The 27,413-nt window shown below is 39.8% G+C and overlaps 1 protein-coding gene across 1 annotated transcript in view; it reads left to right on the plus strand.

The window, feature by feature from the left end:
- Positions 1-13,941: 13,941 nt before the first annotated feature.
- Positions 13,942-27,413, plus strand: part of gabrb4 (gamma-aminobutyric acid type A receptor subunit beta4) — a 66,926-nt gene continuing 53,454 nt past the window's right edge. Inside the window, exon 1 of the mRNA XM_071915213.2 lies at positions 13,942-14,014. Coding sequence (XP_071771314.1) covers positions 13,942-14,014 — 73 coding nt within the window. The remainder of the gene's footprint in view (positions 14,015-27,413) is intronic.

Below are 27,413 nucleotides of genomic sequence, written 5' to 3' on the forward strand. Positions count from 1 at the left end.
GAATCTTCCATTGTTGTTCTATTACAAGCATTTTGATTTGGGTTTGAACATTCCATTCAGCCTCAAAGTTCCATGATTTCTGGCAGCCAACATACTATTATGTACAGTTCAATACGACAAAAAAATTTACATTTCTAGAAAATGTAAAAGCTTCAATTTAGGAAATGCTCTCTCTTATACATCCAACAATTTGTTGTTTTTAATTAAGTTGAGAATCAGAAAAATGAAGATGTGAAGTTCGAAAGGCTTGGAAAATGCACCTGTATATGGTGCTGTAGAGACACACATTCTCTCCAGAGAGAGGACTGTAGAGTCTATAAAGAGCTATAAAGACTAGTGTCTGCGTGGCTCATTTGGCACATATGATAATCCTAAATGGTTATCACATCACATACCTGCCTGACAAAGTCACAGAACCTTCTTCTAATTTGCTTTATGACTTGCTTCTCCACTCCTCTGTGATAAGCTATGATAGTCACCTATTCTTGTAACTTCTGGCAGCAATGAGCAATCTCATCAATTTAAAAAATCCCATTTGAGGATTGGATCCCAAAAGGAATTACAAAAAAAATATTAACCAATTATGATCTGCTTACAGCTGCGTAATTATACTTGACCACTGTTCTTCCCACTGTGTGATGAGGGGATTGCTGAAGTCTGTCTCTTCCTAACTAACCTGGACTAACGTGGCTCTGAAACATAACAGAATGGGCTGGTGCACCGGTCTGAGCTCAAGTCATGAAATGTGACATTTCTTGTGTAATTAATTGTATTTGCTGATTTCTGAAAATAGAGAGGAACAGCAGTGAATGTGAACAGTTGATGTGATTGTGTCCATCTGTACCTGTTTTACTTTGAATATGACTGAAGACTGTCCGTCTTACAATTGCAAATTACATTCATGTATTGCCTTTAACCTACTTATTGAGAAAGTTTGAAGAATGTTGTAGTTGCCAAACAATATACTGTTGGTTTCTGCAAAATGGAAGGTATACATACATACAGCGTAATGGACACAACACAAGCTGATGGAATGTGCTTCAGTCCCTGGGAGAATTCCATAGTCTTGTTTATGATTGGAGGAGGAAGGGAGAGCTAAGTAGCCTATATGAGAACCTTTTAGTCCAAAATGGACAGAAAGCCATGTAGATTTCTGAAAGTCACCAGAGGCCAGGTGTTTGTTTGTTCTCACTCATTTGTTTATTTATCCCTGTTTCTTTTTGTTTGTTTATTTGTTTACCAAACACTCTATGCTGTATGTTCGCTGTCCTGCAACTACAATTCCTTGCAACAGTATGCCACATAGTCGTCTCTATGGACTTAAAAGCTTTTTCAATGCATCTCAAAATATTTATGAATCTAAATACAGTTATTTTGCTCCAGCAACTGAGTGCCGGTGGTGAATGCTGCAAAAACCAACCTATAGAGTCATATTTGCAGACTCAAGCATAAAAGTCCATTTGGGCAGTGCGAGATACTATTGACTCGCTATTGGGGGGGATGGCTAATGGCACTAAAAGGACATGTTTTTGTGCCTAGATGGATTAGGTTATCCCATCAGCACAGTATTTGATGGTGCATACTAGTGTAGCACATGCACATGTTACTGTACGTCTGTACTTAAGGTTAAAACATTGAAAACATGCTCTGGGTTGTATGATCTTAAAGAACAAATACTTATTCATTTAGAGCCAAGTCATTAAAGGTAAAGATTAACACTGTGTTTAATAATGCTGTGTGTGTATGTGTGTGTGTGTGTGTGTGTGTGTGTGTGTATGTTTGTGTGTGTTTGCGTGCATGCACATGCATGTGTGTGTGTGCATCCATGCATGGGCTTGTGTATATGTACATTTTTCTATTTGTGAGTGTAAGCAGCATCACAACCCTCAATCTATTCCTTCTTTATTCAGTTCAACCGCAAGGCACATTGCCTAAGGTCTGTTTCATATTGTGAATTAATTATTCTCTGCTGGAATTGTGTTAGCATGTGTGTGTGTGTGTGTGTGTATGTGTGTGTTTGAGTGTGTGTGTGTGTGTACTTTGTTATTGCAAAGGAAATGACAGAGCAGAGTATTATTTCCCATCTACCACATCCAGACCTCATATTTGTGAATGCATTATCTCCATGGCTATCGCAAATGCATCTCCAATGCCAATCACATTCCTTTGAATCTGACTGATATAGAGAATGGGAGGAGGATCATGGGTGAGAGTGCAAGGTGGCTACTCCTCGCTCTTTGTGGCTCTGTGCTTTTTTCTTAAAAAAAAAAAAAAAATCTTAAATGCAGCTATGTGCACTGGAAAGCCTCTGCTCGCTGAATTTTAAAATACCTTTGGCACCATTGTTTTTTTCTCCTGTGTGTATACAAGCTGCAAGCAGTCACGCAGCTGTTTCCATGGCAATATCTATCTGTGTGAGGAATTCATTAACCCTTTCTCATAGGAGTTCCGTGTAGAAATCCCACGTAGAATACAGATAGGAAAACAGGAAGGGATGCTACAGTGCTATTTTTGACAAGATGCTACTATTTATGAAATGCTTCATATATTTGGTATATTGTAGTAAATCCAGACTTGCTTTACTACTGGCAATAGCACATCCTTTTGACAGTCATTGTTTACATTGTAATAAGAGAACTGCAAGCTGCTTCATCAGGCTTCAACAGTTTAATTTTAGGAATAGAAAATAAGGAGAATGCAAAGAGAAGGAAATTATGTGAGTTAGACTTTTTTTGTCATGGCAGCCAGACGAATAACAGAATGACCAAATGAAGCGTCTGCCTTACCCCTTTAAGTCAGACTCGCAGGTAGACATAGCAAGACTCCAAGTGTTTGATAAAGGATAAATGAATGGCGTGCTGAAATCCATCTTGCTGAAGAAAGACAGTAATATAAACATGTGTCTCTTTGGAGTGTAGCTCTTGCAGTTTGAAAGAATAAACGCATAGAGACAACATGTGCATAGTCACACAGATGCAAAGACAAGCAAGCACACACACACACACACACACACTCAAACATACGCATACACTTTCTATTAATCTACCTCAACAGTTTAGGTTCATATTGCAGTTACACTGGTTGTGGTAAGAGAAAAAAGGAGAGGTAATGCTATTCCTTGACTAAAACCGTTGCTGGTTTGATAAGGATTAACCATTGAGCAGACTAACCTTTACCAACACTTAATTATTCATAGCGATTGTATCAATAGGTGCCATGAGGGTGTACGTACTTAAATGTAAAAGTTCTATAAATGAAAAGCATTGAGAGTTATGAAGGGGCGGGGAAGAGCCAAGGGACAGAATTACAGATCCGTATTAGTGTTTGTCCTCCATCAATAACTATTTAGCATCAAGTGTTGTGCCTCTCCCATGCTAATTTTGGAGCGAGCGAGCCATGTGACTGTTTAAGATGTGCACTCTCCTGGTGTAGAGGACAGATGAGTGTTTCAGGTCAGTTAGTTGTGTGCTGCCTGGAGGGTGGTGAGCCTTTGGTTTTCTCATTTAGAAGGATGAACAGGTAGACTGTGCGTTAGGCTGCTCGCCGGCTGTGTATGTGGTATTAATTACATGCAAATACATTTCTACAGTATGAGAAATACCTTACAGAGGCAGGTGTGACAACATGATAAAGAAAACCCTCAATATGCATGAGATACACAAAGTATTCCTTCAGTTACAATGCTGTAAGTTATTGGCTGCACTGCTAACCCTTGTTTAGTCTAATTAATATAATTCAGGCCACTGAGGACAAAGTAATAACTAATGTCATCATTATAGACCTTTTGAAATAATCATTACTTTTTTTCCCCAGATTTTTCAAGGGCCATGACTTTCTTGTTTATGTTCTATCAGGATTTGTTCATTAATTTCATTCAGATTTAAAATATTCATTATTTCCCAGAGTGGAAAAATTAATAATCTAGCATGAAACCGAATGTATAGCTGTAAATCCTGAGGCTGAATGTCTTTAGCTTGTCTGAGGTTGTAAAACTCAAACATTATCTCCACCTGTTATCCTGTAGCATGTACATAAAATGGTCAGTACTGCATATTGATCATGTGATGCATCATTTTGGCTATTTCAATGATATCACATACATCCCAAATACATGCTTGCTTTGTTTCCCTGCGGAAAACTGAGGCGGTGTTCACACTGCTGAGCCAAAGTGGCAGCATTACCATGCACTTTCCTTCTGCTTTCTATGGTTTGAGTGTAAACAGCGCAACTCACAAGTATTTGGAGCATTGTGGTGCAGTTCAGCTTCAACGAGCAACACACTGCACTTTGATTGGGTTTTCTACGGTAGCATAGCAACAATTGCCTGGTAGCCTGCTTGCGAGGTACTGCTCCAGAGCTGTGTGCCTTGCGTTTTCAAAGCCTCCAGTCTCATCACCGCGGTCAATGAGTGGCGTGTTGTACATTGAAGATGAACCTTCATTTTCTGAGAGCTTGGCAGTGTGATATCAGCCTTAGATACTCCACACAACACTACATAATCATTATGAAGGGAAGCCATACAATACATGATGTATATACACCCTCATCCCTAAATGGATTGAAGCCATTTTATGTGCCATTGAACTCCTGTTTACAGAGACATTCTGTGCACACGCTTGCATAGATCACCAATTTTAACTTTAACTAAGTCAAGAGGTCCAACTCTCAGCTCCCATATTCCAACGTGGCACAGCAGGTCAAGTTGGGTCATAAGTAGAGAGCAACGCAAGTTTAGTCAAATCCAACTGCAAAATTGTGTGTACGAAGACACTGAAAATGTAATCAAATATTCACTGATTCACATTCCTTTCTTCCTTCAGCCAAGCCATAAGTCATCAAGGTCAGACTTGAATCAGGACAATATTTCAATCTCTGTCTCTCCAGGGAGTTTGTGCTGGTCGGCTATTCCACACAGCAGTGAGAGAAGGGGGAGACAGATTTGATTCAACTACTAAAGAAGACCCCTTTTACTGTGAGATCTGCCAAGCACGGACTTGAGCTATCATTTTCCTCAATCATATTTCACTCAAAACATGACCAAAAAGTAACTAATATATAGTTAAAGTAACTCGATCCATATTAGTGTTTGTTGTTAAAGTAACTTGAGTCCCCCCCCCCCCCAACACACACACACACACACACACACAACAAATAAATACATAGACATGTCATAAGCAGGCACGTGCAGAGAGTTCTTCAGGGGCAGGTGCTCAGATGAAAAAAGGGGCATCTACAGTGTCAAACAGTCTGTGGAAGAATCTCTGTTTTAGGAGTGCAGCAATGCGGTGTTGTTATGTCCCTTTACTTTACTCATCTGTTATATTTGCTTCCATCTCTTGTCTTTCTGTCTCACTGTCCTCTTCTTTCTCCCCCTCATCTCTCTGCATTTCTGTCTGTCTGTGCTAAATATTAAATAAAATAAAATATATATATATATAAATATCTTAGTGAAGAATACTCAATTATCTTATTATATTTCTATCATAATAGTACAAGCTGAAGACTCTAAACAAAATGTAACAATCTTTAGTGGATAGATTTTAAGATAAAGTCACTAAATCAATTTTTTTCCTTGCATGATGAAGGTAAGTCAGCTGCCCTGCCACCGTCTGACTCCCCATTCTGCCTCTCACCTGTTGTCTTGAGTCCCATAGCTGCCTTCTGCTTTACTTTCTCTTTTACTTTCGCCCTTCTTGCTTTCGAGGGCGTCTTGCAGCCACTCACTATATAATATGTAAAATGAAAAAAATAATGTTTGCAAACGAGAGTATCTGGGCTACTGGGCTGAGAAAGTCAATATTAGCAGCAGCATCAAACTAGCTAGCAATAGTCAATTTGGTCCAAGTTTCAATTAGCTGCACTGATTCATTGACAGCCTACATGCTAAGAAATAATTGCAGGGTATGTGATTTTTTTTTTGGGGGGGGGGAGAGATACGTCCACATGTGAGAAGGACAGAGAGGGGCAATGCACTGTGGAGCACTGTGTTTTGCAGTTGCTCAAATATTTTCGCTCGTATCGCTACCATTTATTAACTATTCGGAAAATGCCTAAAATAAAATAATAAATTTAAATTGGAAGGGGCATTTTGTTCAATTAAGGGAAAAGGGGCAGGTGCCCAAGCACCCATAGCCCCCCCCCCCCTGCACGTGCCTGGTCATAAGAACCATTGATTGTACTCTCTAATTGGGAGGAGTGCAAGTTGCATGAAGAGGGGCTGAAACATGATGAAACATGCCTAAACACATCACTTAATATCGCCTGTTACTTTGAGTCAATTGGGGTGTTTGACAGATATGAACAGCAAGAGGAAAAGACCACGAGAGTGACTGGAAGGCATCAATGCATTAACCATGTGATACTATTTATATCAGAGGAGCAAGGGTGACCCAGTAACTCACATGTGTTATGCAACATATGAACCGAGCAAAAAAGAGCATGGTACATGCACATCTCAGGGGCTTGGATCTCCTTGCCACAGAGGCCAATTAGAGTTAGTTGCAGTTATCAGGTAACCCTGGGAATGGGAGCGCTATTGTGAATGAGACCGGCTAGCGGAGGAAGGCTCGGACTGAGCATGCCCAGAGACTCTGCTGAAGGGATCCATCTAGCACGCTGTCTCAGAAGTTCCTACTCCATATTGCACCCCATATGTACTACTGACCCTCTGCTACCCAGGCTCTCTCACCAACATGACCTATAGAAAAAGATTGCCTTCAGTGTTTTGTAGGGAGTTTGTGTTGTTATTGCAGAAGAAGATTAGGGCCACAAAAATGTATTTGAGTTCTGACTTTAAACTCAGAATTCTGAGTTCTGACTTTATTCTCAGAATTCTGGCTTTAATTTCAGAATTCTGACTTTAATCTCAGAATTCAAATAACTTTTCACATGTGGCCCTAATCATCTTCCATATTTTATAGTTGGGCTACCCCTCTTTATTGTTTATGCATGTCAGCATGAAAACAATCCTCTTGCCCATGCATGAACTGATGGATTAAAAACGGAGAATGCTTAAATAATTAGTTCAAGCTCAAATTCCCTGCATGGCGAATAATTCAGATTAAAAACTTTGAATCCCATTTTGAATACCAAACTGCTACTAGTCAGGTAAGCAAGTCTTCTCATTAGGGATATCGATGCTTTCAAGATCTTGGGTCGAGCTCTTAGGCAGCGCTGCTCTGCTACACTCACTACTGTTTGACATCCACACATGCAGAAACCCGCCTTATTTTGGTTGCTAATGGTCCAGATTCAGAAGCTCTTGTGCCATACAGGGGAATACAATATCTACCAGGGAGCCAAAGGCCAAATCTTGCTGGAGATATTTAGGTTTGCAGTGTCTCTCAAAGGGCTTTTCCTCTACACTTATATACCAGAAATAGCAAACTGACAGAAATTATGTTAAATAAGTATAAGATCTCTATTTTATAGTGAAAATGTTATAAATTACAGTACAATACATTAAACTTTTATTAACAGATCTACATGCAAAACTCGTATTATTTGGTATGACTGAACGCACACAGTACACAGCTGCAGTGTGATACATTTCAAAGCAACAGGCTATAATTTTTTCAAGCAAGTTAGCAAAATGAAATATTTTAGTTGTGTTCCAAGATTGATGTTCCAAGTGTCATTATTATATTATTATTCATTATTATATGAAATTGAAATCTTTGTAATAATAGTTAAGCATTTTATAAGCTATTTATACAAGTATGCAACACTTAGACCTGTGGCTGATCAAGATCACTGTCAGAAAATGGCAAAACTCCACCTTCTCAGGTCAGGCCATGGTGATTTCAATTGCCCACTTGGCTTATTTAATGGCAAAAGAAAGTAAATAAAAAAAAATAAAGTTTTAATATATTATTGATCAATAAATCATTAATGAATTCCCAATAATTCAATGATTTATTAAAATTACTTTTCAAATTCTACCCTTGAATCTCAACTCTCATCTCTACTTAGCCAAAAAATAAAAATAACAACCTACTGGTCATGGAAGATATTTCTGTTTATAAGGTTTCAGGCAGGACTACCTGACTGTTTCTGAAGTGTCCTTTGACCTCCCTCTGCAGAGAACCAGCCCATCATACTGGCTGATAGGGGCTGTAACAAACCAGATTCAAACTCAAACCAGCCAGGAACCGACAATTCCTTTGCCAAGGTTTTCAAGGATCTCATACGATGTAACCTGCACTTAAAATAACTTTTCTCATATACATATATTGAGTCGTGTTGTGTGTTGTTTGTGTACATGTGTGTGTCATGTACAATTCACAAACAATTCATTCATTTTGAAATAATCTATTTAGTGCATTGGGAGTACCTATTCAGTCCAGTGAGGCAGGAAGGAGGAACTGTACAAGTCATTAGGAGTCTTGCGAATGATGTCACATTAGCTGCCGACCTCTGGAGGCCAGGGTGCAGTCAATCGTGCTGTTGTCCTTGGGTGCATGTAATCGGCACACCACCCTATTTAAAAATTCACATATGTTATGCTTATGACCTAGGACAGTCCAGTTAATATCTGGGAACACGAGCAACTGTCTTACAAAGCTAGAGACCAGAACCAGACTCTTATCAAAATAAATTACAGTCTAAAGTGAACCCACTGACACTGCATATATTTTATGCAGTGTCAGTATTTTCATCATAGATTAATCTATTGATTATTTTTTTGATTAACTGATTAATAATTTAGTCTATAAAATGTCAAAAATAATGGCAAATGCCCATAACAAGTTCCCAAAGTGATTCTTCAAATTGCTTACTTAATCTGACCAACTCCGATAAAACCCAAAGTATTAATTTAATTTTTTATTTTATTTATTTATTTATTTTTTTATTTTTTTTATGATATGAAACAGAAGAGCAGCATATCTTAGTATTGGTGAAGCTGTAACCAGCAAATTTTGGTATTTTTACTTGATAAATGACTACAACGTTTAATCGATTATCAAAAATATAGTCGATTAATTTTCTGTTGATTGACAAATCGATTAATCGACTAGTTGTTTCAGCACTAATGGGAAACTCATTGACTTAATGGACTCATGCAATGTTTTTTCTGAACTTTTGACTTCAAGCAAACTTTACATTTACATGGCTGGAGACCACTTTACAGTGGTCTCCAACCATGTGCCATGTGTTGCAGGTTTTTGTTCCAAACAAAGCCAGCAGGTGATTTCACAGATTAGTTCTTCCTCTCTGGTTGAGGGTGTGCTAATGATTGAAATCAGAATGAAAACTCAGATGCACATGTTTTTTGATGGCACATGGTTGGAGACCACTGCTTTACATTGTGATAGTGCTATCTGTCCAAGCCAGAAAACATGTCGTCTTCACCAGAAAATCAACCCAGATACTGTCACTTTCACCTTTTCCATCTTTGCCAATTCATACTCCAGTTGTACATTGCTGTGACATCACAGATTAATGGGTGTTCACTCCTCTCCCTGATATCTGGCGATGGAGGACAGTAGTTAATATTCAGCAAAACACATCAAAACGCTGTAGGGTATGTATTTCAAAAGTGAAAATCAGTGGTATTCCACTTTAAAATATTGATTGATCGAGGAGCCTATATTGCCACAATGCTTGTGGCCCTGATGATGGTAGTGATGATGATGATGATAATAATGATGATGATGAGGCAAAAGTAGAGTGTGATTTCCCTGACACACCACATTTCTTTTTTCTCTCTCTCTCTTCTAAATGGTCGTTTTTTGAATGTAACACAGAAATGTCTCTACAGTACATCAGTTGATGTCTGCCTGTGTCCCACTGACACCACAGTAGTGACAGCAATGGGTCTACTCCTTTAAATGAGCCTTTGCGCATAGCCTTCGAAACACCACAACTGCATCGGTGCTCGCTGGGTTGCTTAGCAACTGGACAGCACAGAGATCCCTGAAGAAAACCTCCTCTTCTGTATAAAACACAAGCTTGTGTGATTCTTGCATATGATGTGCATATGAGCAATTTTCACACACGTATAGTGGGGATGTTTGTGTTTCCAAATGCAAAAGCAAGTCCTGTTTCATGATAGGGGAACAAAATTGATTGTGCGTGTTTATGGTGTGATTGCGTGTGTGTGTGTGTGTGTGTGTGTGTGTGTGTGTGTGTGTGTGTGTGTGTGTGAGAGAGCGCCTGTCCCTGTGTCTGTGTGTGTTTAAAAAATGTGGCAAAGTGGAAGAAATGCATGGAAACGCACCGGCACACACTCACAGCATCCTAATGGGTTTCAGAAAGAATAGACAGGCAATTCAGCGCATGAATAGGCTGTCGCTAAGGAATTCACCTTAGGTGTCCCCCTCCTCCCCCCAATACATTATTTTAATTCCAACTAAAACCTAAAAGAAAAAAAAAGAAAAAAAGAAAAAAAGGTTCCCTCATCATGCCTCTGTCGGCTGTTGAACCTATGTCATTTGGTCAGTGTTTCGAGGAGAAGACGAGCGGATCATATTAAGGTGTTCAAACGCCATTTAACGCTGGACAGCGGAGACAACTGGACTTTTCAATAGGTTGGGATCTTTGATATTAAATCCAATGTTGTGATACATACATTGGCGTATTACGGGCCATCCATATTTCTCGGTATCTAATTTTTTTTCCACCAGAGGAGTGATATAGCCTGCTCTGACGTCTGCATCAGATATTACCCAGTGCTTTTTCAATGTGCATTTTCCCCTCAGTGACTTTGCGCTGATCTACATCATCATCAGCAGCAACGGGAAAAAAAAGGGAATGAAGATTTCATTTTTCTTTTTTTAAAAAAAAAATCCACCGCTCCCCTGCAGCCTGCCAGCGTTTACAGCTCAAACAAATATCTTAAACAACATCACATTGTGGAATAGTCTGGCGCCAGAGCATCGCTGGAACCATGCCTCTTCTGCAGATTTGGACTGGGAAATTTCATCTACCAATTTGATCATCAAGAGGCTGCTGCTAAGTCATTCATGCCAGACTTTATTTTTTTAAGGGGAAGAATACTTGTCATCACTTTTAAAAGTATCGTGTGCGCTGTTTTTGAGCAAGATGTCTGATCTTCTGGTGTTGGTCGAGGGGCTCTGTGACCTGCACGGATTTCCATAGCTTGGGAAAACAGCGGGGGCCAATTAAGAGGTTTTTAAAACGAGTATTTTAATGAAGTCGTTGCATGCGTAGATGTAGACTAGTTTATTCGATATTTTTAAAAGGCAATTATTTTTTTGATTGCCAATTTTTACTTTGTACATTTTCGGGAGGACCACTGGATTGGTTGGATTATTGAAACTATATAAGGATTTGTGGAGATGTTGGGTCGTCAAGAAGACAAATTATGTGGAATTTTCTCTGCTTTGGCGGCTTTGTCCTTCGTTTGCTTTATTCAAAGGTAAGAACACGTCGCCTGGAAAACCTTTCACACCAACAGGCGTGATAACCATTCAATAAAAAGGATGAAATGTAGAAATCGCATTAACGGGGTACCCAGGCCTACTTATTAGGGACATTGCTGCCGATATATGCTCTATTATACGGAGCTGTGGCGCGCGCGAGCGTAAAAACATGCGCGTGCACTGTATCCAGCCTATTGTGAAACGTAACCTACTCCCGATATCAAAATGGGGATATTTGTAGGCTATATGTGTGTATTGAATGGGGCGACTTTCAGTCTGATCCTATATAAAAATTATAGCCCACAGTTGGCTACAATAGGCTTACCCGCTGATAGATTAGATGATAGGATTTGATCAATCAGCCGACAATCAATAGATCACGCTATGGTAATCAGCTAGATGAATAAGTCTCTATACAGTACAGTAGGTCTAAGCCTACTTATTGTTTTAAAAATGTAATAACGAGACTAACAATTCTACAGGAATGTTCTTATTTATGCTGTCAATTTAATATCCATAATAAATTGACCATAGAACCAAAGCAATCAAAATGGAAAAATAATCCCAGCAGGTCATCATCTTCCACTGCTCTGAAGAAATGAGGCAGTGTAGAGAACTGAACGTTTCAATAAATATGTCTCTTCCCTATAGGCCTTTTAACATTTACAGTACAAATTACTGCATATTTCCAAGCCCCTGCAAGCCTTGAAGACACTAGAACACCACAGCCACAACCTCCTGATCAATCCCTGTGTTATTTCGCCAAACTGTGAATGTAGACAGAGAGTGATGTATTCCTCTGTGGCCTACATGAGAACTCCTTGTCTGCACTAACCTACAACCTCAGTCATGAGATTTAGGTTACCAAGTGTTAGTGATCACCCAGAACTGGGTCGCCCATTTTGACATTTTGATTACACATTAACCCATAACACATAGCATAACCGATGTAGTGGCATAACAGCGTGAGCGTGTTACAGGTGTCATTCATGCCAGCAAGGACTATAGCTCACTCGCATAATGATGCTCTCCAGCCTCAAACCCACAAGTCCTGTGCTTGCCAGCTTGATGAACAGCTGCACTACCTATGATCTAATTGAACAGCGCTTCTCTGACCGAGCCAAAGGCTAGTATTTCTACCAAGGGAGTGATTTTTAACCGACTTCCTCTACTCTTTACGCTCACCCCACCCACACACCCACCCCCCTACGCTCATTCCCCACACCACAACAATGAACCTCAGCTGGAGAGCTGGTCTCGGCCAGGTGATGCAGGTCACGGCACCAGTGTTATAGGTGTCAGTCACACAGTAGCAGGGACTATAGATTCCTCTTGGGGTAAGTCGTCTCTCTCCGGTCTCAAACCTGTATGAGGCCTCATGCGTACCTGACAGCAGGACGGGCAGTGGTGTTATGGCCTGAGCTCATTCACGTGCACGCTTATGAATTAGACTGGGTTTCTGCCCGAGGAGTGAGTCAAAGCAACTGTGGCAGTCTGGCTTTTAATGCCAGTATCGCCAGGTGCACTGTGTGGTTTTAGAGCTTTTTGTTCTGTTTTGAAGGCTATTATACTATTATATGGTGGGGACGTTGTCAGCTGTATAACTAAGGCTTTTATTTCAGTATAGGCTTACTAGACTCATTCATCTTTCTAATGACCAACATTGCTAAGTTGCTCGTCAGGTGTGTCATCGTATCAACACCTCATAAACTGATCAGATCCACATGGTTAGGTGGGACTAGGTGGGGAAAAATGCAGACACAGGTACATTTTTGTAGACAGCCTGCAAGAGATCAAGAGCATGAGGCTGCATCCAAAATAAGGAAATTTTTGTCTTGTTTTTGTTTGCTTTTTTATATATTTTAGGACATCAGTGCGAACATATTTCACAGTCAGTCCTGAGAACAGACTGCAACATACAAAGAATTAGTCGCTAAGGGCAGCTAGCAGTGACTTATTGTTCTCAGTGACTGTTAGCAATCTGAAATGACTAATTCTTCTCATTTTACAGTTGGAATTAAGTGGTTACAGTATGTTTGACATCAATAATAGCTAATAGAAGCTGATTGATTGAGATTGAGATATTGAAAGACCAAGAAATACAAATAATAAATGTTTTCTTAAAATGGGACTAGTATAGATAGATAGATAGATAGATAGATAGATAGATAGATAGATAGATCGATAGATAGATCGATAGATGGACTGATGGAAGGATCTACATTTTTCATTTGTTGGGTGCTGTTTTTTGTATTTTATGTTATTTTTTTTACTTCACCTTTTCATTGGTCAAAGCCCCACCATATGAATCTATGGGCTTCCTCTTCATAGGTGGCTTTCATATCTTACACCTGCATCAATTAATGTATTGAACACAGTACATCATTTTAAGCTTAGGCATACAGTAGGTGTGCTGTCAGGAACACAAAATATCTCTGCCATATGTATCAGACAGTCTTTCTGTTTTATACTGTATATGTGTATATATATTATTTCCGTCAAAACCGCTCTTACACTCATGGTTTCTGCCCGCAGCACCTCCACTGGAAACACCGGAATGTCTGTGGCCAAGACCACCGTGGACAAGTTGCTGAAGGGATATGACATCCGTCTAAGGCCTGATTTTGGAGGTACGTGTGGAGAGACTACATCTGTTCCTGGAGCTCAAGCCCTGTATCCAGGATATTTACAAGTCGACGTTTTAACACAATGATATTTACTAGTCATTCCTCTAAAATCTGTTGAAGAGTTAGCCTGTGGCAAAATATAGGGAATGGCTTTGAAGTGACTGCTACCATGTCATTACTATGCATCTATTCACATATCGAAGATGGCTGCTCCTCGAGAAGTAGGGCACACACAGGGAGAAGCAGTCAAACCCTATGTTTCTTGAAGTCAGGGATAGTGAATTCATTGATTTTTTAATACGTAAGTGATTAGTGGTGTCATGTGGGCTCCGTGCAATAAAATGTCATAATGGCATTTCTGGGCATTTGATTTGCAGATAGGGTGAGACATTTTTGCCCCATTAACCTTTATTGGAAATTGTGCATCTTTTACATCCTCTCATTAACATAATGGTTATTTTGATAATAAATGAAAGTAGGGGGAGTGGGGATGACAGGTCAGTTGTGTATGTTGTTTGGGTTCATTGTTTTTACTCTAGCTATTTAACTACATACTGTAGGTGTTCATGGTATAAAAATGTGTAGATCTGTGACTAACCTGCTAGCCCATGGCTAGTAATTTCAAACCAGGCTCTTGTGATTATACTGGCATCCTCACAAGAAAGAATTAGAGTTTGAGTGAAAGGTTTGGAGAAATTTAGGGAAATGCAATTGTTTTTCGCAACTCAAATTATTTTCTTCATTGCACCTCTATTTTAGATTACCCACAGGACATTCCCCATTCTATTGCTTTGACATTATCATTAGCGGCATAGTCTGTTTAAGGTCACTTACAGATGATGTCATAACTCAGCACCGACTGACATGCTCAGTAATGTCTCTAATTTAAAAACCTATATGGAATATAAGATTACAGCTATCAATTTCAGCACCAACTATATTGTTCCTGCTGTACACATTGATTCAAAAGCTTCTTATCAGAAAAGCTCATGGCCGGTTATTACAATTATTGCCTGAAAAGAACAAAGGAGCTATTTCACTAGCGGAGCGTGTTAGCGGAGCACGGAGTGGTGTGATGTTAATTTAACAAGAGCAAGGGACTTTGCTCCAGTGCTGCTCACAGCGCTGCGTGGCAAGAGGCCTACAGCACCTGGGAACGCACCGACATGCTCAAACTCAACCCAGTAACCTCCAATCGCTGCAAAATCCCTACGCACCCCATGCTCAGCCACAATCACTTCAGTTTTTTTAGTAGCTGGCTTTCAAACCTGTAATCTCAGTTTCATATCTATCAGTTTCTCTTGTAAGTCGTTAGTCCTTATGCACAAAAAAGACTTGTACTGTACTGTATGTCACCACTTGCAGCTTGCGAGTGATGAGTGCAAGAATAGATCATTTTACTGAAGTCAGAAGCAGAAATTAAGGGAGGAAAAAAGTGTGTTGCCACCAACAAGACTCACTGTGGAATCTGGAGAGTTATTGTCTGAATATGCAGCCATGTTGCATGTACAAAATCTATGCTACATTAAACAAAATCATGTAATCATGATGATTTGATTAAAGAACAACACGTGGCCTAATTGATTGCGGCAGTAAGGCTGTTCTTTTATCTGTAGTGCTAAATAGCAGAAAATATTTAGGATATTGAATAGACCTCATAATTTCACAATTTAGCAGTATGTTATGTTTTCCACACATAATTTTGCAGTTATGTTTAATCGGTCAATTATTCTCTATATGTTTACTGTGTCGAATCAAAATAATGTTTTTAAATAAACATTGTTCACCATTAGCTCTCTTAAATAGGCTGCAGGCCGCAGCCTGTCACTTCTGCCACTACAACACACTTGATGAGAATCAGAGCAAGCAGTGAAAAACGTATAGCAGGTGCGCCTCCTCACATAACCTTCTTCTGGTTGGGTGCTCTGCCAAAAACAGATGCTCTGATGAAGGCTTATATGCCAAAACGTGTTAGCCTGATGTTAGCCATTAATAAAAATGTGTTATAGTTGAGGTTAAGTCTAGTCCTATTTTTCGAATACGTTCCATCCCATTCCAGTGTTTTTTCATACATTCATTGGAAGCATTGGTAAAACAAGGTTCTTATTCAGATGCTGTATGACTTTGAAATAAGCTCACGGTGCTCAACAGCAGTTTTGAACATTTCAAACTCAAGCTTTTTCAATTTGTAGCCAATTTCAGGAGTTGGTGAATTACCAGTTGGTGCCGTACCAGCTAGCAAGCTCAATCCCTGTTGCAAATATTGAGCAAGACAAAAACAAATTCAGTCAAAAGCAAACAAACACAATTTCAAAGTCAAAGTTTACGCTTCTGATCACATCCTACTCTGCTCCAGTAATGTAGCTAGCTAGGTAGCTGGTGCTGCCAAATGGCAGCTCTCTGTTTCTCTCTGCCTTTTCAGATAGTGCCTATATATCAGTTGGCAGCAATTTTAACTAGTCAAAGAAGTGACTTTGAACAGAACTCTTGTTTTCCTTTTTCAATTCATGTCCTCACTGGTATTGTGTTGTAGCTCTATAGTTATACAAGTCAAAGCAAAGGCCAGTATATGTACTTTCCGAAAAAGTCCAGCAGACTAGAGAAAATAACTCACTTTGCTATAAACGCACATATAACTCAAATAAGGATTCAAAACACAAATAAGGTATCTCAGATTTGTGAATTATTACTGTGAATATAAGTACTGCAACCCAAATACAAAAGTTCAAGTTGGATTCTGTATTATCAAAATAAATGCTGTCACCTGTTTTCTTCTACAGAGACTAGTAGTCTCATCCCCAGTACTTCTACTGTAATTTTCTATCATTAATTATCAAACTATCCATTCATTATAAGCATAAGGACATGTGAAAGATGCTTAGTTTCTGATTAAAGTCAAAGGGGTAAATTTGGGCTTGCCCTTCATTTGCAAATCAAAAGAAAGAGAATAAATCCTTTTCTGACTTATTGGGAAAGTTGGTTACAATTCCACAGTGGTGCAGTAATGTAGAAGTTTGAATAGGCACACGTTTTTATGTAGAACCACAAATGGTTTATATCACTATAACATTTCACATTCATTTAAACAAAAGCTGTTGTTGGGAGATGAATGAACGGTACTGGTCTCTGGTTCTAGATTGGATTCTTTCTTTTTTTTTTTTTTTGAAGATTTATAACTTAGCTCTTTCTTGGCAGGGTTTAACTGTGAAGATGTTTTCAACAACCTCATCCACTTTTAGTTTGTTGTTAGTTGCTAGAAGGTGAGATTGCACCTTTAAGTTCTTTCACAGATGCATTCAACAGCCTTTGAATGCACTCTGCGGCGGGTTCAAGTTTTTAAGTGTGAGTATCCCAGGCACAGAGTAGCGATGCCTTTCCCTCAGGCCAGGGAGCTGTAGTCCATCATGTCTTGATATTTCCAACATCAGTCAGCTACTTCTATCCTGACACAACTGCTGACGACCTTCAGCTCTTGAGAGTGAACAAAGAGGGTTTTAATTTGGCACAATGCTGGACACTGACTGTGCCTCCCGACAGCCTGGCCCACACCCGTATTCGAAATAAAAAAATAAAAAAAAGACCCACAAGCTCAAAGGTATACATCGGAGGAAAAAGGCTGCGGTTTGAATGGTCTAAAAGAGTCCCAGGTTGCCAGGGGTGATGCCATAGGATTTCACTGATGTGCGGTGGCCTTAACGCCAGCACATCCACATGAAAAGCCCAGCCTGCAGTCACTCCATTCAGACCCTGTCCTCTCCTCACCATTGATCTCCGAGCCAAACTGGAATTCAAGTGACAGAGCTCTAAAATGGTCAACAGACCCAAATGGCAGGCTTTAGCACGTCTTTTCACCTGCGTTCTCAACCGTCCACCATTCAGGATGTCGAAGGGGGGACTGAATAGTAATCTACCTGTAATTATGGTTATTATTATTGTTGTAGAATTTGATGGCAAAACCTGGGGTGTTGTGATATTTTGTCCTGACTCATGCATCGGCTGCAAATGGTGAGACTTTTTTATTTCTGTCCGTTTTTATTCCCTGTTTGTTTGGAATATTGCCTTTGGCTTAAACTTCTTAACAAATAGCCCATGGTTGTGGTGCGCTACCAGAGACAAGAAACCTGTACTAAGCAGAATCCAAATCACCCGGGTGCATAGTTGAATTTGATTAAGTGAGGTAACCAGAGAAATGAATAGGGCATTCTTATTTAAGGACAACAGTAGTGATTTTTACCTCTTTTTTAAACAGATTTCCCCTCTTTATGACACTATCCTACATGTGCCACTGACTTGCTTATTTATGATGTTTGGGAGTAATTTGTGGAATTTGCCTATTCTGAAATGTCTGTGTATGAAGTTTAAACTGATATGACACTGTAACTACTGCTCAACAAGTGGATGATGCCAAAAGTACATGCATGAAAATGTAGCATAGGCTTATAGAGACTAGTTTTTTGGAAACATGAATGGAATGATATTTGCGATGAATAATCTCTTTAGTTTGCCGGTTACTGGAATATTTGATCCCGTTTCAGTTGGTGTAATGCAGGTTTTGAACGAGGCTATGTATCTTATAAAATGCTGTATGGGCAGAGTTTTATTCCTGATTATAGTTACACACAATGGAGGACGCCATGACATAAAACACCTGAGGCATTTGGAGTAATAATACATGGAGTAATAATAATAGACAAGTTGAGAGTTTGAACAGCTGATGTACCTTGAGAAATAAGGAACACACACACACAGAGGAAGCCACACCTGCAAGCGACTCACTAAGCGCCTCCATTCAGATCGAGATGTGAACTGAGCTTGTTGAGCTCAAGTCAATACAATGCAAATGAGCGTGATATATGCAGTGCGGCAACCAATCAAATTTGGTATCAATTGATAGTAGATGAATCGGCATGGTGGAGAAAATTATCATCAGAGTTTCTGTCCTGTCAAAACACAGAGCTCAGCGGTACGTACTGAGCCAATGACGTTAACGTTAGCTGTAAAGGCCGAACGTTATTCCACCATCACATTTCCTAAAACAATCATGTACTGGATAAATGTACACATACAAAAGTAGGCTAAAAGGATACAGTACAGCAGAAAAACTGGTGTGTGCTTTCGCCTTTGGTGCCGGTGACCACGGTTCAATTCCCTGCTTGTATGAAGGAGATTTCTACTGAGTCAAATTTTAAGTTTTAGCGAAAGTTTTTCTTATTTAACCATGACCAAAGAACTTTTCCTAACCTGTTATTGTAGTTGCTTAACTATAACTTTACCCAAACCTTAACCAAAATGCTGTATCCAGTTTGTGCTGTTGCCATGGAATCCAATTTGTGTTATTTGTCACAGAACGTAATTTTCACATAATTCGTGTCCACAGCATGTAAATCTGCGTTTCAGAGTTCATGCTCATTTCACGAGATCATGTTGCAAAAAAGCTATAAATGTGCATGATTGTTGACCTTTTCATTGTCAGCGGTTTTCATCTTAAGCGCGTTAGACGTTTCTCCAAACCCAGGTTAGAAACATGGAAGATTTTTCCAATATTACATTTATATTATTCGGAGCATGAAACCTTTTATTGCCGGTCAGAGGCTGAAGGCAATCTTAGTGAATTTGTTTACGTTGCTATGGTTACAGTTCTGCTACAGTGTGGATGCTAGCTACAGATGTTTCTATGGTTGCAGTCCTGCTGGACCATATTTTGGCAGAAGCTTCTTAGTTACATTTGCTTGTAATTAAATCATTTTAAATCAATATTTTGTGTCAAATGATTAATGTCTTTGGAAAGTAGCCACATAATAAGCGGGATATGGTACTGTGTCATTATTGCAAAATAAGACCCTTCAGGACCCCGATGCGAAGCTGTACGTTATCCTTTGCATAACAGCTACCTAGCTAGAGCTTTCACATGGAAAACATATTCATAGCAAATCAAAACATATCCATACACAATCAACTTCTGCACAATCTTGTTCTAGTTTTTAGCAAACGTATACTTTTTTTCTGCAGAAAATGCACTTTTCCAATGTTTTCATATTTTCTGTAGCCCTCTTTCCATCTCACTTCTCATCTTTCCATATTCCTGCCTCCCAGGTCTGCTCTCCTTCACGCAGCCACACACACATGCACGCATACTCACACACACTTGCACAGGCAATCAAGAGCATGCATGTCTCTGTATCAAAGGATTATTTCCCCATCCAAGTTGACTGCACAATAAAATCGCGCTTAGAATTAGTGCACATCCTAGATGACAATATCTCATTTCAGCCCACCTCAATATATACTGTAGAACCCTTTTAACACTCATGACACGGTTTCCCTGATGAATGGCCTCAAGACAGTACAAACACTTATGTTAGTATGGTAGGACCTTTGATGTGATGTATGATAATGTGGTTTTCATAAAAGTGACCTATAAAATGTTTCTGAATTAATTTTTAAAGTAGATTAATGAAATACACGACCTAGCTAAATCAGTTTCATAAGAGGCCCATATAATTATTAATAAGTCTCTCAACAAATTTACAGATATGTTGCCACCTTGTAGTAGATTATTTTTTTACAACAACAACAACAACAACCATATTAATAATAATGATATTAATAATGTTTAATGTAATGTAGATGATTGTAAGGGCAAGCATGTCTTTGGTGTGTATTCATATTATTCATGCATAATAATGAGCTGCATAGCATGTCCAATATTGGCTTAACCTATAATTCAGATTTGAAGTTCTTGTTCAAACAAGTTGTGCACACAGCCACAGTGTCTCCTTTGCTCAGCACCTCTCTGTGCATGAGAAGGCTCATGCTCCACTCAACCACGCTTGCTGTTCCACCCTGTTAGTGCTGCTGGCCGTCCTTCCAGTGTGTTGTTAATGCTTTGCTTAAAAAGGAAACTTTAGAATTCTTACTATTGGTCATATAATATAATCATTCTGCAATAATAAGCTGCCGGACCTGGGATGTTGTGAATTGTACTGTCATGACAGACTCATTGCCTCATGCAGCACTGAATGCCTGATTATAGCAAGCTTGGTTTAAAAACTTGCACAAAATATGACCATACACATCTGATTTATGTAGGAATTAATGCAGCAGGGTCCATATATTACTGAAATGGCTAGCTTACCTCAGCCATATGGTAACTTTCAGCAGCCTTAGGGGAGCAGGACTGGTTAGTGACAGGATCTATCACCAGTCCCCAGTCACAGATAGGGTCAGCAACAATAGAACCAACTTTTACTGTAGTTGAAGAACAAGCTGCTCTTGGTTTAGGGGTTTTGAGGATTCCCTTCTCAGCTTATTGAATCTCTGTGCCAGGAAAGCACTGGCACCTTAGCGTAAAGAATTGACAAAGTATAGAATTATATAATTTAGAGCACACTGATGTCTCTGCAATGCATTGCAATATACAGTATACATTATATTTTAATAGAAAATGAGTCAGTGATTAAAGCACTTTCTCTTTATGGTGCTGTAATATTCAAGGCAATCATTGCAACAAAAGTTATGGATTATGTGTGCGCCCTGAGCGCAATCTTCAAAGAAAAGCTGGACGAAAAGAGCAAAATTATACAATTGTACAGTAGCAATCTCATGTTAAGGTCTGCATAGAAAAGGCTGCACACATTCTCAGAAAGTGTTGTAGAAGATTTTTAAGCTGCAACTCCACCTTTGCTAGACAAATGCTGGCTAAAGGCTTACGGTTTAAATTAATTTTTTAAAAATGTATTTCTGCTGTTGTGTATGTGTATCTGTTTCTGCACAGGATCTTGGAGCAGATCATTTGTTTGTCGGGTTTTTGTTGCTGCTAGAGGTCTTGGGCTGTGGTGGGTAGGGTCTGTACTGTCAGTAAGGAAGAAGGGGCGGGATGATCTGCCACCATTATTGATTTGTGCATGGGAACTGGAATCATGGGTCACCAGTGTGCAGCATTGCTCAGGATTCTACCGAAGGAAAATCAGTGTAATGATCTTGCACAAAAGAAGAAAAAACAAAAGTCAAAACTGCAGTTGAGTCAGTTCGAAGAGATAAGAGAGCTCAGCTTAGCTGTCACCTCCTTCACACATTCGTCCTTGTGGAGGACATATTTCAAATCAAGCTGTCATCATCACCGAAATGGGTTTTATGATCTCAGCTTCCACCATTAACAAAGCTCGAAGGGCGACATATCACAAATGCTGTGAACATGCACCTCTTCCTGCTGAGTCCTAACCAAGTGCTAGGCCTTCCCAGCCAGCACAGTTTCTGTGCTGCACAGAACAGAACATGTTGAAACCTCATTTATCCAAACTTGACACTTCAGAATTTCATGGTCTATTCAATAGATGCATAGAGTTAAATATGCTGCGATGGGAAAATATTATCTTTGTAAAGCTTTTTAACTGACAAGTAGACTTGCATGTTCATACATGCACTAGCACTGATCATGGAGAGCATAAGGGTGAATCCCCCCTCGCTAAATATAGTTGACAAATGTCTGGAGGGGGTTCTGAGGCAAGCACTTTTGAAATGGTGACTCTGGGTTGAGCTTGTCATTGTAGAGAGAATGTATTTTTAAATGACCAACTGAATGCTGGCATAGGGGTTTTGCTACAGCATACTAGAGCAGGTTCATTGATGAAGTTCATTAATGCACTCAGAAAAATTATTCAAGCAATGCATGATATAGGGTAGAGAAAAAGCATCTGGATCAGGAATAAATCTTTTTACAGTCTGAGGGAAATTTAATTATGTATACCGTAAAATGTTTTTTGATAGTTTAAGAGGGGACTGCTATCAGTTACCTGTCAGCCAACATGATGAATGTTTTATTTTCACGACATAAAGAAGCCAGCTAAATGCTATCCGACTTGACAAGACTGGGAATGGAAACCATACCATTATTTATAGCATTTTCCACTGACGTTAAATGGGAGCTGCTCCATGGGAAATGTGCGTATTTACCCTCCCACTGATTAACGCACACACTTACCAGCAAAGTTTATTGTGATCAGCTATTTAACAAGATGTTCGCTCATACTGCTGATTGCAGTAAAATTGCAAATCGCACTACATGTCATTTTAAAGGGGAAGATCCCTCAGCATCAGGTTTAAAGCTTTAGAACTGATGAAATCACAAGTTTAACTATTTGTCCTCCCCACATAGAGACCAACTGTTAGCTGATTGGGTGGGTGCAGTGACAAGCTAGGCATGTGTGTCTGGTGGCCCAATTGACCCCAGTGTCAACCCACCAACTGCAATTGCTCTGCCTTAGAGGCAACAAGGAGCCTCTCTGCTCTGGGATACATACCCAAAGGTCCAATAAGTGGCATTACCATTGATACATTTTGCCAAATGTCGTTTCAGTAACTGTACATCTAGGTAGTAAGGCAAGTATAGCAAGTAATTAACAGCTAAACAACCAACAGACAAGTTAATTGAACTTGGACTGTAAGCAGAAGTTCAGAGAGAAGTGGAAAGCACACGCAAAGGTAGGCAATACAAAGCGGTGGTTCATTTATCACACGGCAGACAATGTGCGAAAAACAGCATCACCACTCAATGCATGAACCCAAGGCATGTTTTTCAGTTAAAATGTCAATGCCAGGAGGACTTTTATTTGAAAATCTCCCCTCAGTAAATTGCCACTCTGTTCCACGCTGCTATGTTGCAAATGACGTAGGTCTTACACAAACGCATAATGAAAGCTTTAGACAAGGACTGAATCAGTATGCATGAATATGCTGTTATGCAGCACTTACACCGGTGTTATGACTGTGTTATAAACAGGATTTCATGCACAGTAAAGTGTTACCGCCCTGCTCTGCGAGTCATATTTGTAGTGTATGTCAGGATAGATAGGGCTGTTGCATACCATTCAGCTACTTTGCAACGGTTGCTGATTATGTCAGCATTTTACATTGTCTTGCTCACCTCCCAATGTTGAATGTGGGAAATAATTTTGATTATCAGTGCAAATACAGTACAATACAGTACTGTGGTGCTTTCTAAGGCTACTATCCTTCATTATTTTGGCTTTATGCTGTAATAAACGATGATACCAGCTTATGTCTTAAATGGGTTTCTGTCAGCGGTGCACCAGAGAGAGAATGAATTTCACTGAGCATACTGTAGATGCACATAAACAGGATGAACAAGGAATTGGAGACTCTGCAAATGTAACAGAAGGTGAAGTCTTTGCTGTGCTTGAGTAATTTATGAAGTGTTGTCTATTGGCATAGATAGCCCTGCACACTTTAGAAATCCATGTGATTGCTGTCAATTGCTCATGGTAATCTGTTTTGTAATTATTTTGGAGAGCTTCAAGTAAAGAGCTTCAGAGCTGCATGTGGAGATGTAAAATGTTACTGTTCAAGGTGTGTTAGTGAACATTCACCACTGTCCCTTATAGGCAGAAAGAGGAGAAAAGAGCTTGTCCTGTCCTAGGTCTGTAATGTCACACCAATGTATAGCTCCACTGAGAATGAAATGGAAAAGATGAAAGAGGTGACTGTGAGTGCACCCACAGGGGTTTCTCTGGGGTTGTGGGTACATTTTCTCTTTCACAATGGTTATCACCTCTGTGAAATGAAACTCTTTGGGGTGGAAAACCTCACGCAAACATTCTATATGTTCCACAAAGTCAGGATCCGATTCATTGTCAATTTAACAGCTCCACATTGTAGATCATGTTGACGTCGTTGAGCTTTGGTTCTGTAGCTGCATATATCAATTCTTAAATTGTGTGGTATTTGCCTCAATGCTTTTGAACTAGCTATTTCCATTATAAATACACCCTGGCTATCTAGAAATGTTAGCTGTCTGATTTGAAATCTAGCCTTCAAATCAGATAGCTGATAGATTCAAATCAGCCTTGAGTTGGTTGATGCTTGTTTGACTTCTACCGTACTGCCTGGTTTACAAGTGCACACTGTATTTCCCGTATGCAGGGCTCTTGGGGCTCTGCGCTGCCTAGACAGTGCTCACTGCAATTCCCCTAAGCAGTGAGCATTGCAAAAAGCATTACACATGAGCGAAAGAACGAATGAACGAACAAACAAATGTACACACGCACACATGAGCGAACAAACGCACCTAAAAAGCATAAGACACATGTTCACAAGAAAATCTGTAAATATAATTCCCACCACAGTACAAAGCACAAGATACAAATGCAAGTTCCATTCTGTGTATTCTTAAAATATGTTTGGGATCTACTAACGTGACAAACTTCCCCACAGGGTCGACTGATTTAGGTTTTTTTCCAGAGGGGTCTGAGTTTATTTAGAGTGTTCAAGTGCACAAAAATAGTTGCCTAATTGCTCTGAGCCACTTTGAACAGCTGAAGCGAGCCAAGTTTGAAAACACAGGGAGATGCAGGTCACTTCTTCTTAAGAGACACTTCAGTTCATGGTTGATAATCATTAATAGGGAAGCAATATACCTTAGAAATCTTATAAAGAATATAGCTTGTAAATATTATAAAAAACACCAAATGCTATTATATTAACAATGGAAATAGCATGATCTAATTGGTTTGGGGATTATCCAAAGTTCTCATTGCCTAAAAGTCTGTATTCCTGTGCAGATACCTCTGTATACAGAAGGGTTGAGGGTCTTTTTGCTTCCACAGCAGGGTTATGTCATAAAGCCATATTCAGAAGTTTCTCCACAATGGAACAGCTGTCTTTCAAGACTGTTCAGTCTGGACTGGGTATTTGTCCCAATTTACTGTAAAGGTGTTTGATATCTAGTGATTCCAGCTGAAGGACCGGTTACCGTACATTTCACAGTTAAATGATCCAGTACATCAATAGGGACCAGGAGCCCAGGGATGCTAAACCCAGACAATTCACTGTGGCTGTGTGGCAGTTTGTAGCCATAACTGTAAGCACCTGATCTCTGGCTATAGGCGGCACTCAGTTTACCACTCCGATGCGGCTCAGTGCCAATTCACCCTGCAGCCATGGCATCAAAGTATGGTCACCAGTCCCTGTCTGCCATACGCAACCCGGGTTTTACTGATCTCATTTCCCATTGACCCAAATGAGTCCCAGCTGCAGCTTGATCTTATTTGTAATGGAAAAGCAGTAAATGTAGCCATGAAACTGCAGATCAGATGCAGTGAGGCTGTGCGGTGAGTAGAATAGACATGTAAATGACCAAATATGAAAGTGCGAGTTCAAACATGTGAATAGAAGAAGCTGCTACACTTCTTAATATTAAATTTGGAATGTCCAACGTATGTAAGGTATTAAACTCAGGCTCAGAATAGACTAAGGACTGCTAACATACAGTATATGGGCAGTAGCTGTTTACAGAAACCAATTCCCACACTATAATTTTGTACTCTGTTAAACATGACCGCTGATTGATGCATGCAAGACATCGGTTGAAACCTGCATCCTCTGTTTTGGTAGCAGCCATTTAATGAATATATACGACAGTACAGTAGTTCTCTCAAGATCAGTCGCTACTTTTGCCATATTGGCGACAATCTCTTCTCAGTCTGCGTGCCGCCACATGTCAAATGGTGGGCTGTTTTGCATATGGGCTGATAGCACAGCCCATCGTAATTCAGTCTCAAAGTACTGCCTATTCAGCGCAAAACAGGAGTGTGGTGTCAGAATACCAGGATGGATGTTGGGGCATGTAGAAGTGATATCTATCCTGATGAAGAGAGAACGCCCAGTGATTTATTACAGCGGAAACACAGGAAAAATGCTCAAGGTGGGCGCTTTTCACTTCTCCCTTTACTTAGATTTTCCATTTGAATTAAATGAGGTGTGTATGTAGGCAGGCGGAGGGGGGCAAGGGTGGCGAGAGATAGCATGCAGGAGAAAGGACATACTTCATCTTCGCATTCAAAGTGTTGTTTTCAGCAACTTTGAAATGAAAGAGAAAAGCGCTGATAGAATTGCACCAAAATGCATCACGGTGGACTGCAAAGTAGAAAAATCCTAGGTCAGACATTGGTGAGGCATCTTGCATGCAGGGCTTTTTTTTTTTTCTTTTTTTTTCGACTCTCCTCCTACAGTCCCCGGTGACTCACATTTTGAACCTTCAGTGATTGATGGGAGGTGTGTCCTTGACAGGGCCAGGATAGGGTGACCAAGGGCAGGATGCAGCTATCCAATTGTTTCGGATAGATAAACAAGGAAAGAAATGTCATTTACAGCTTCCAGAGATGGATGTTGCCAGCCTCACTACCAGGAAGCATGCTTAAAAGCCCATCTCATTACTGAACTCCCAACAGCCAGAGGTATAAACATAGGGTTTCCACATAAAAAAAAACGAGGTGTGCATCATGCAAAGCCGGGGAAAGAATGTGATGTGAGAGTGTAGATGTTGACGTCAATAATGTGGGAATGTGATCGACCTGGTCGTGGCATACGAACACGCCTTATTAAGATC

The sequence above is a fragment of the Centroberyx gerrardi genome, chromosome 11 (genome assembly GCF_048128805.1).
Source record: "Centroberyx gerrardi isolate f3 chromosome 11, fCenGer3.hap1.cur.20231027, whole genome shotgun sequence".
Lineage (NCBI taxonomy): Eukaryota > Metazoa > Chordata > Actinopteri > Beryciformes > Berycidae > Centroberyx > Centroberyx gerrardi.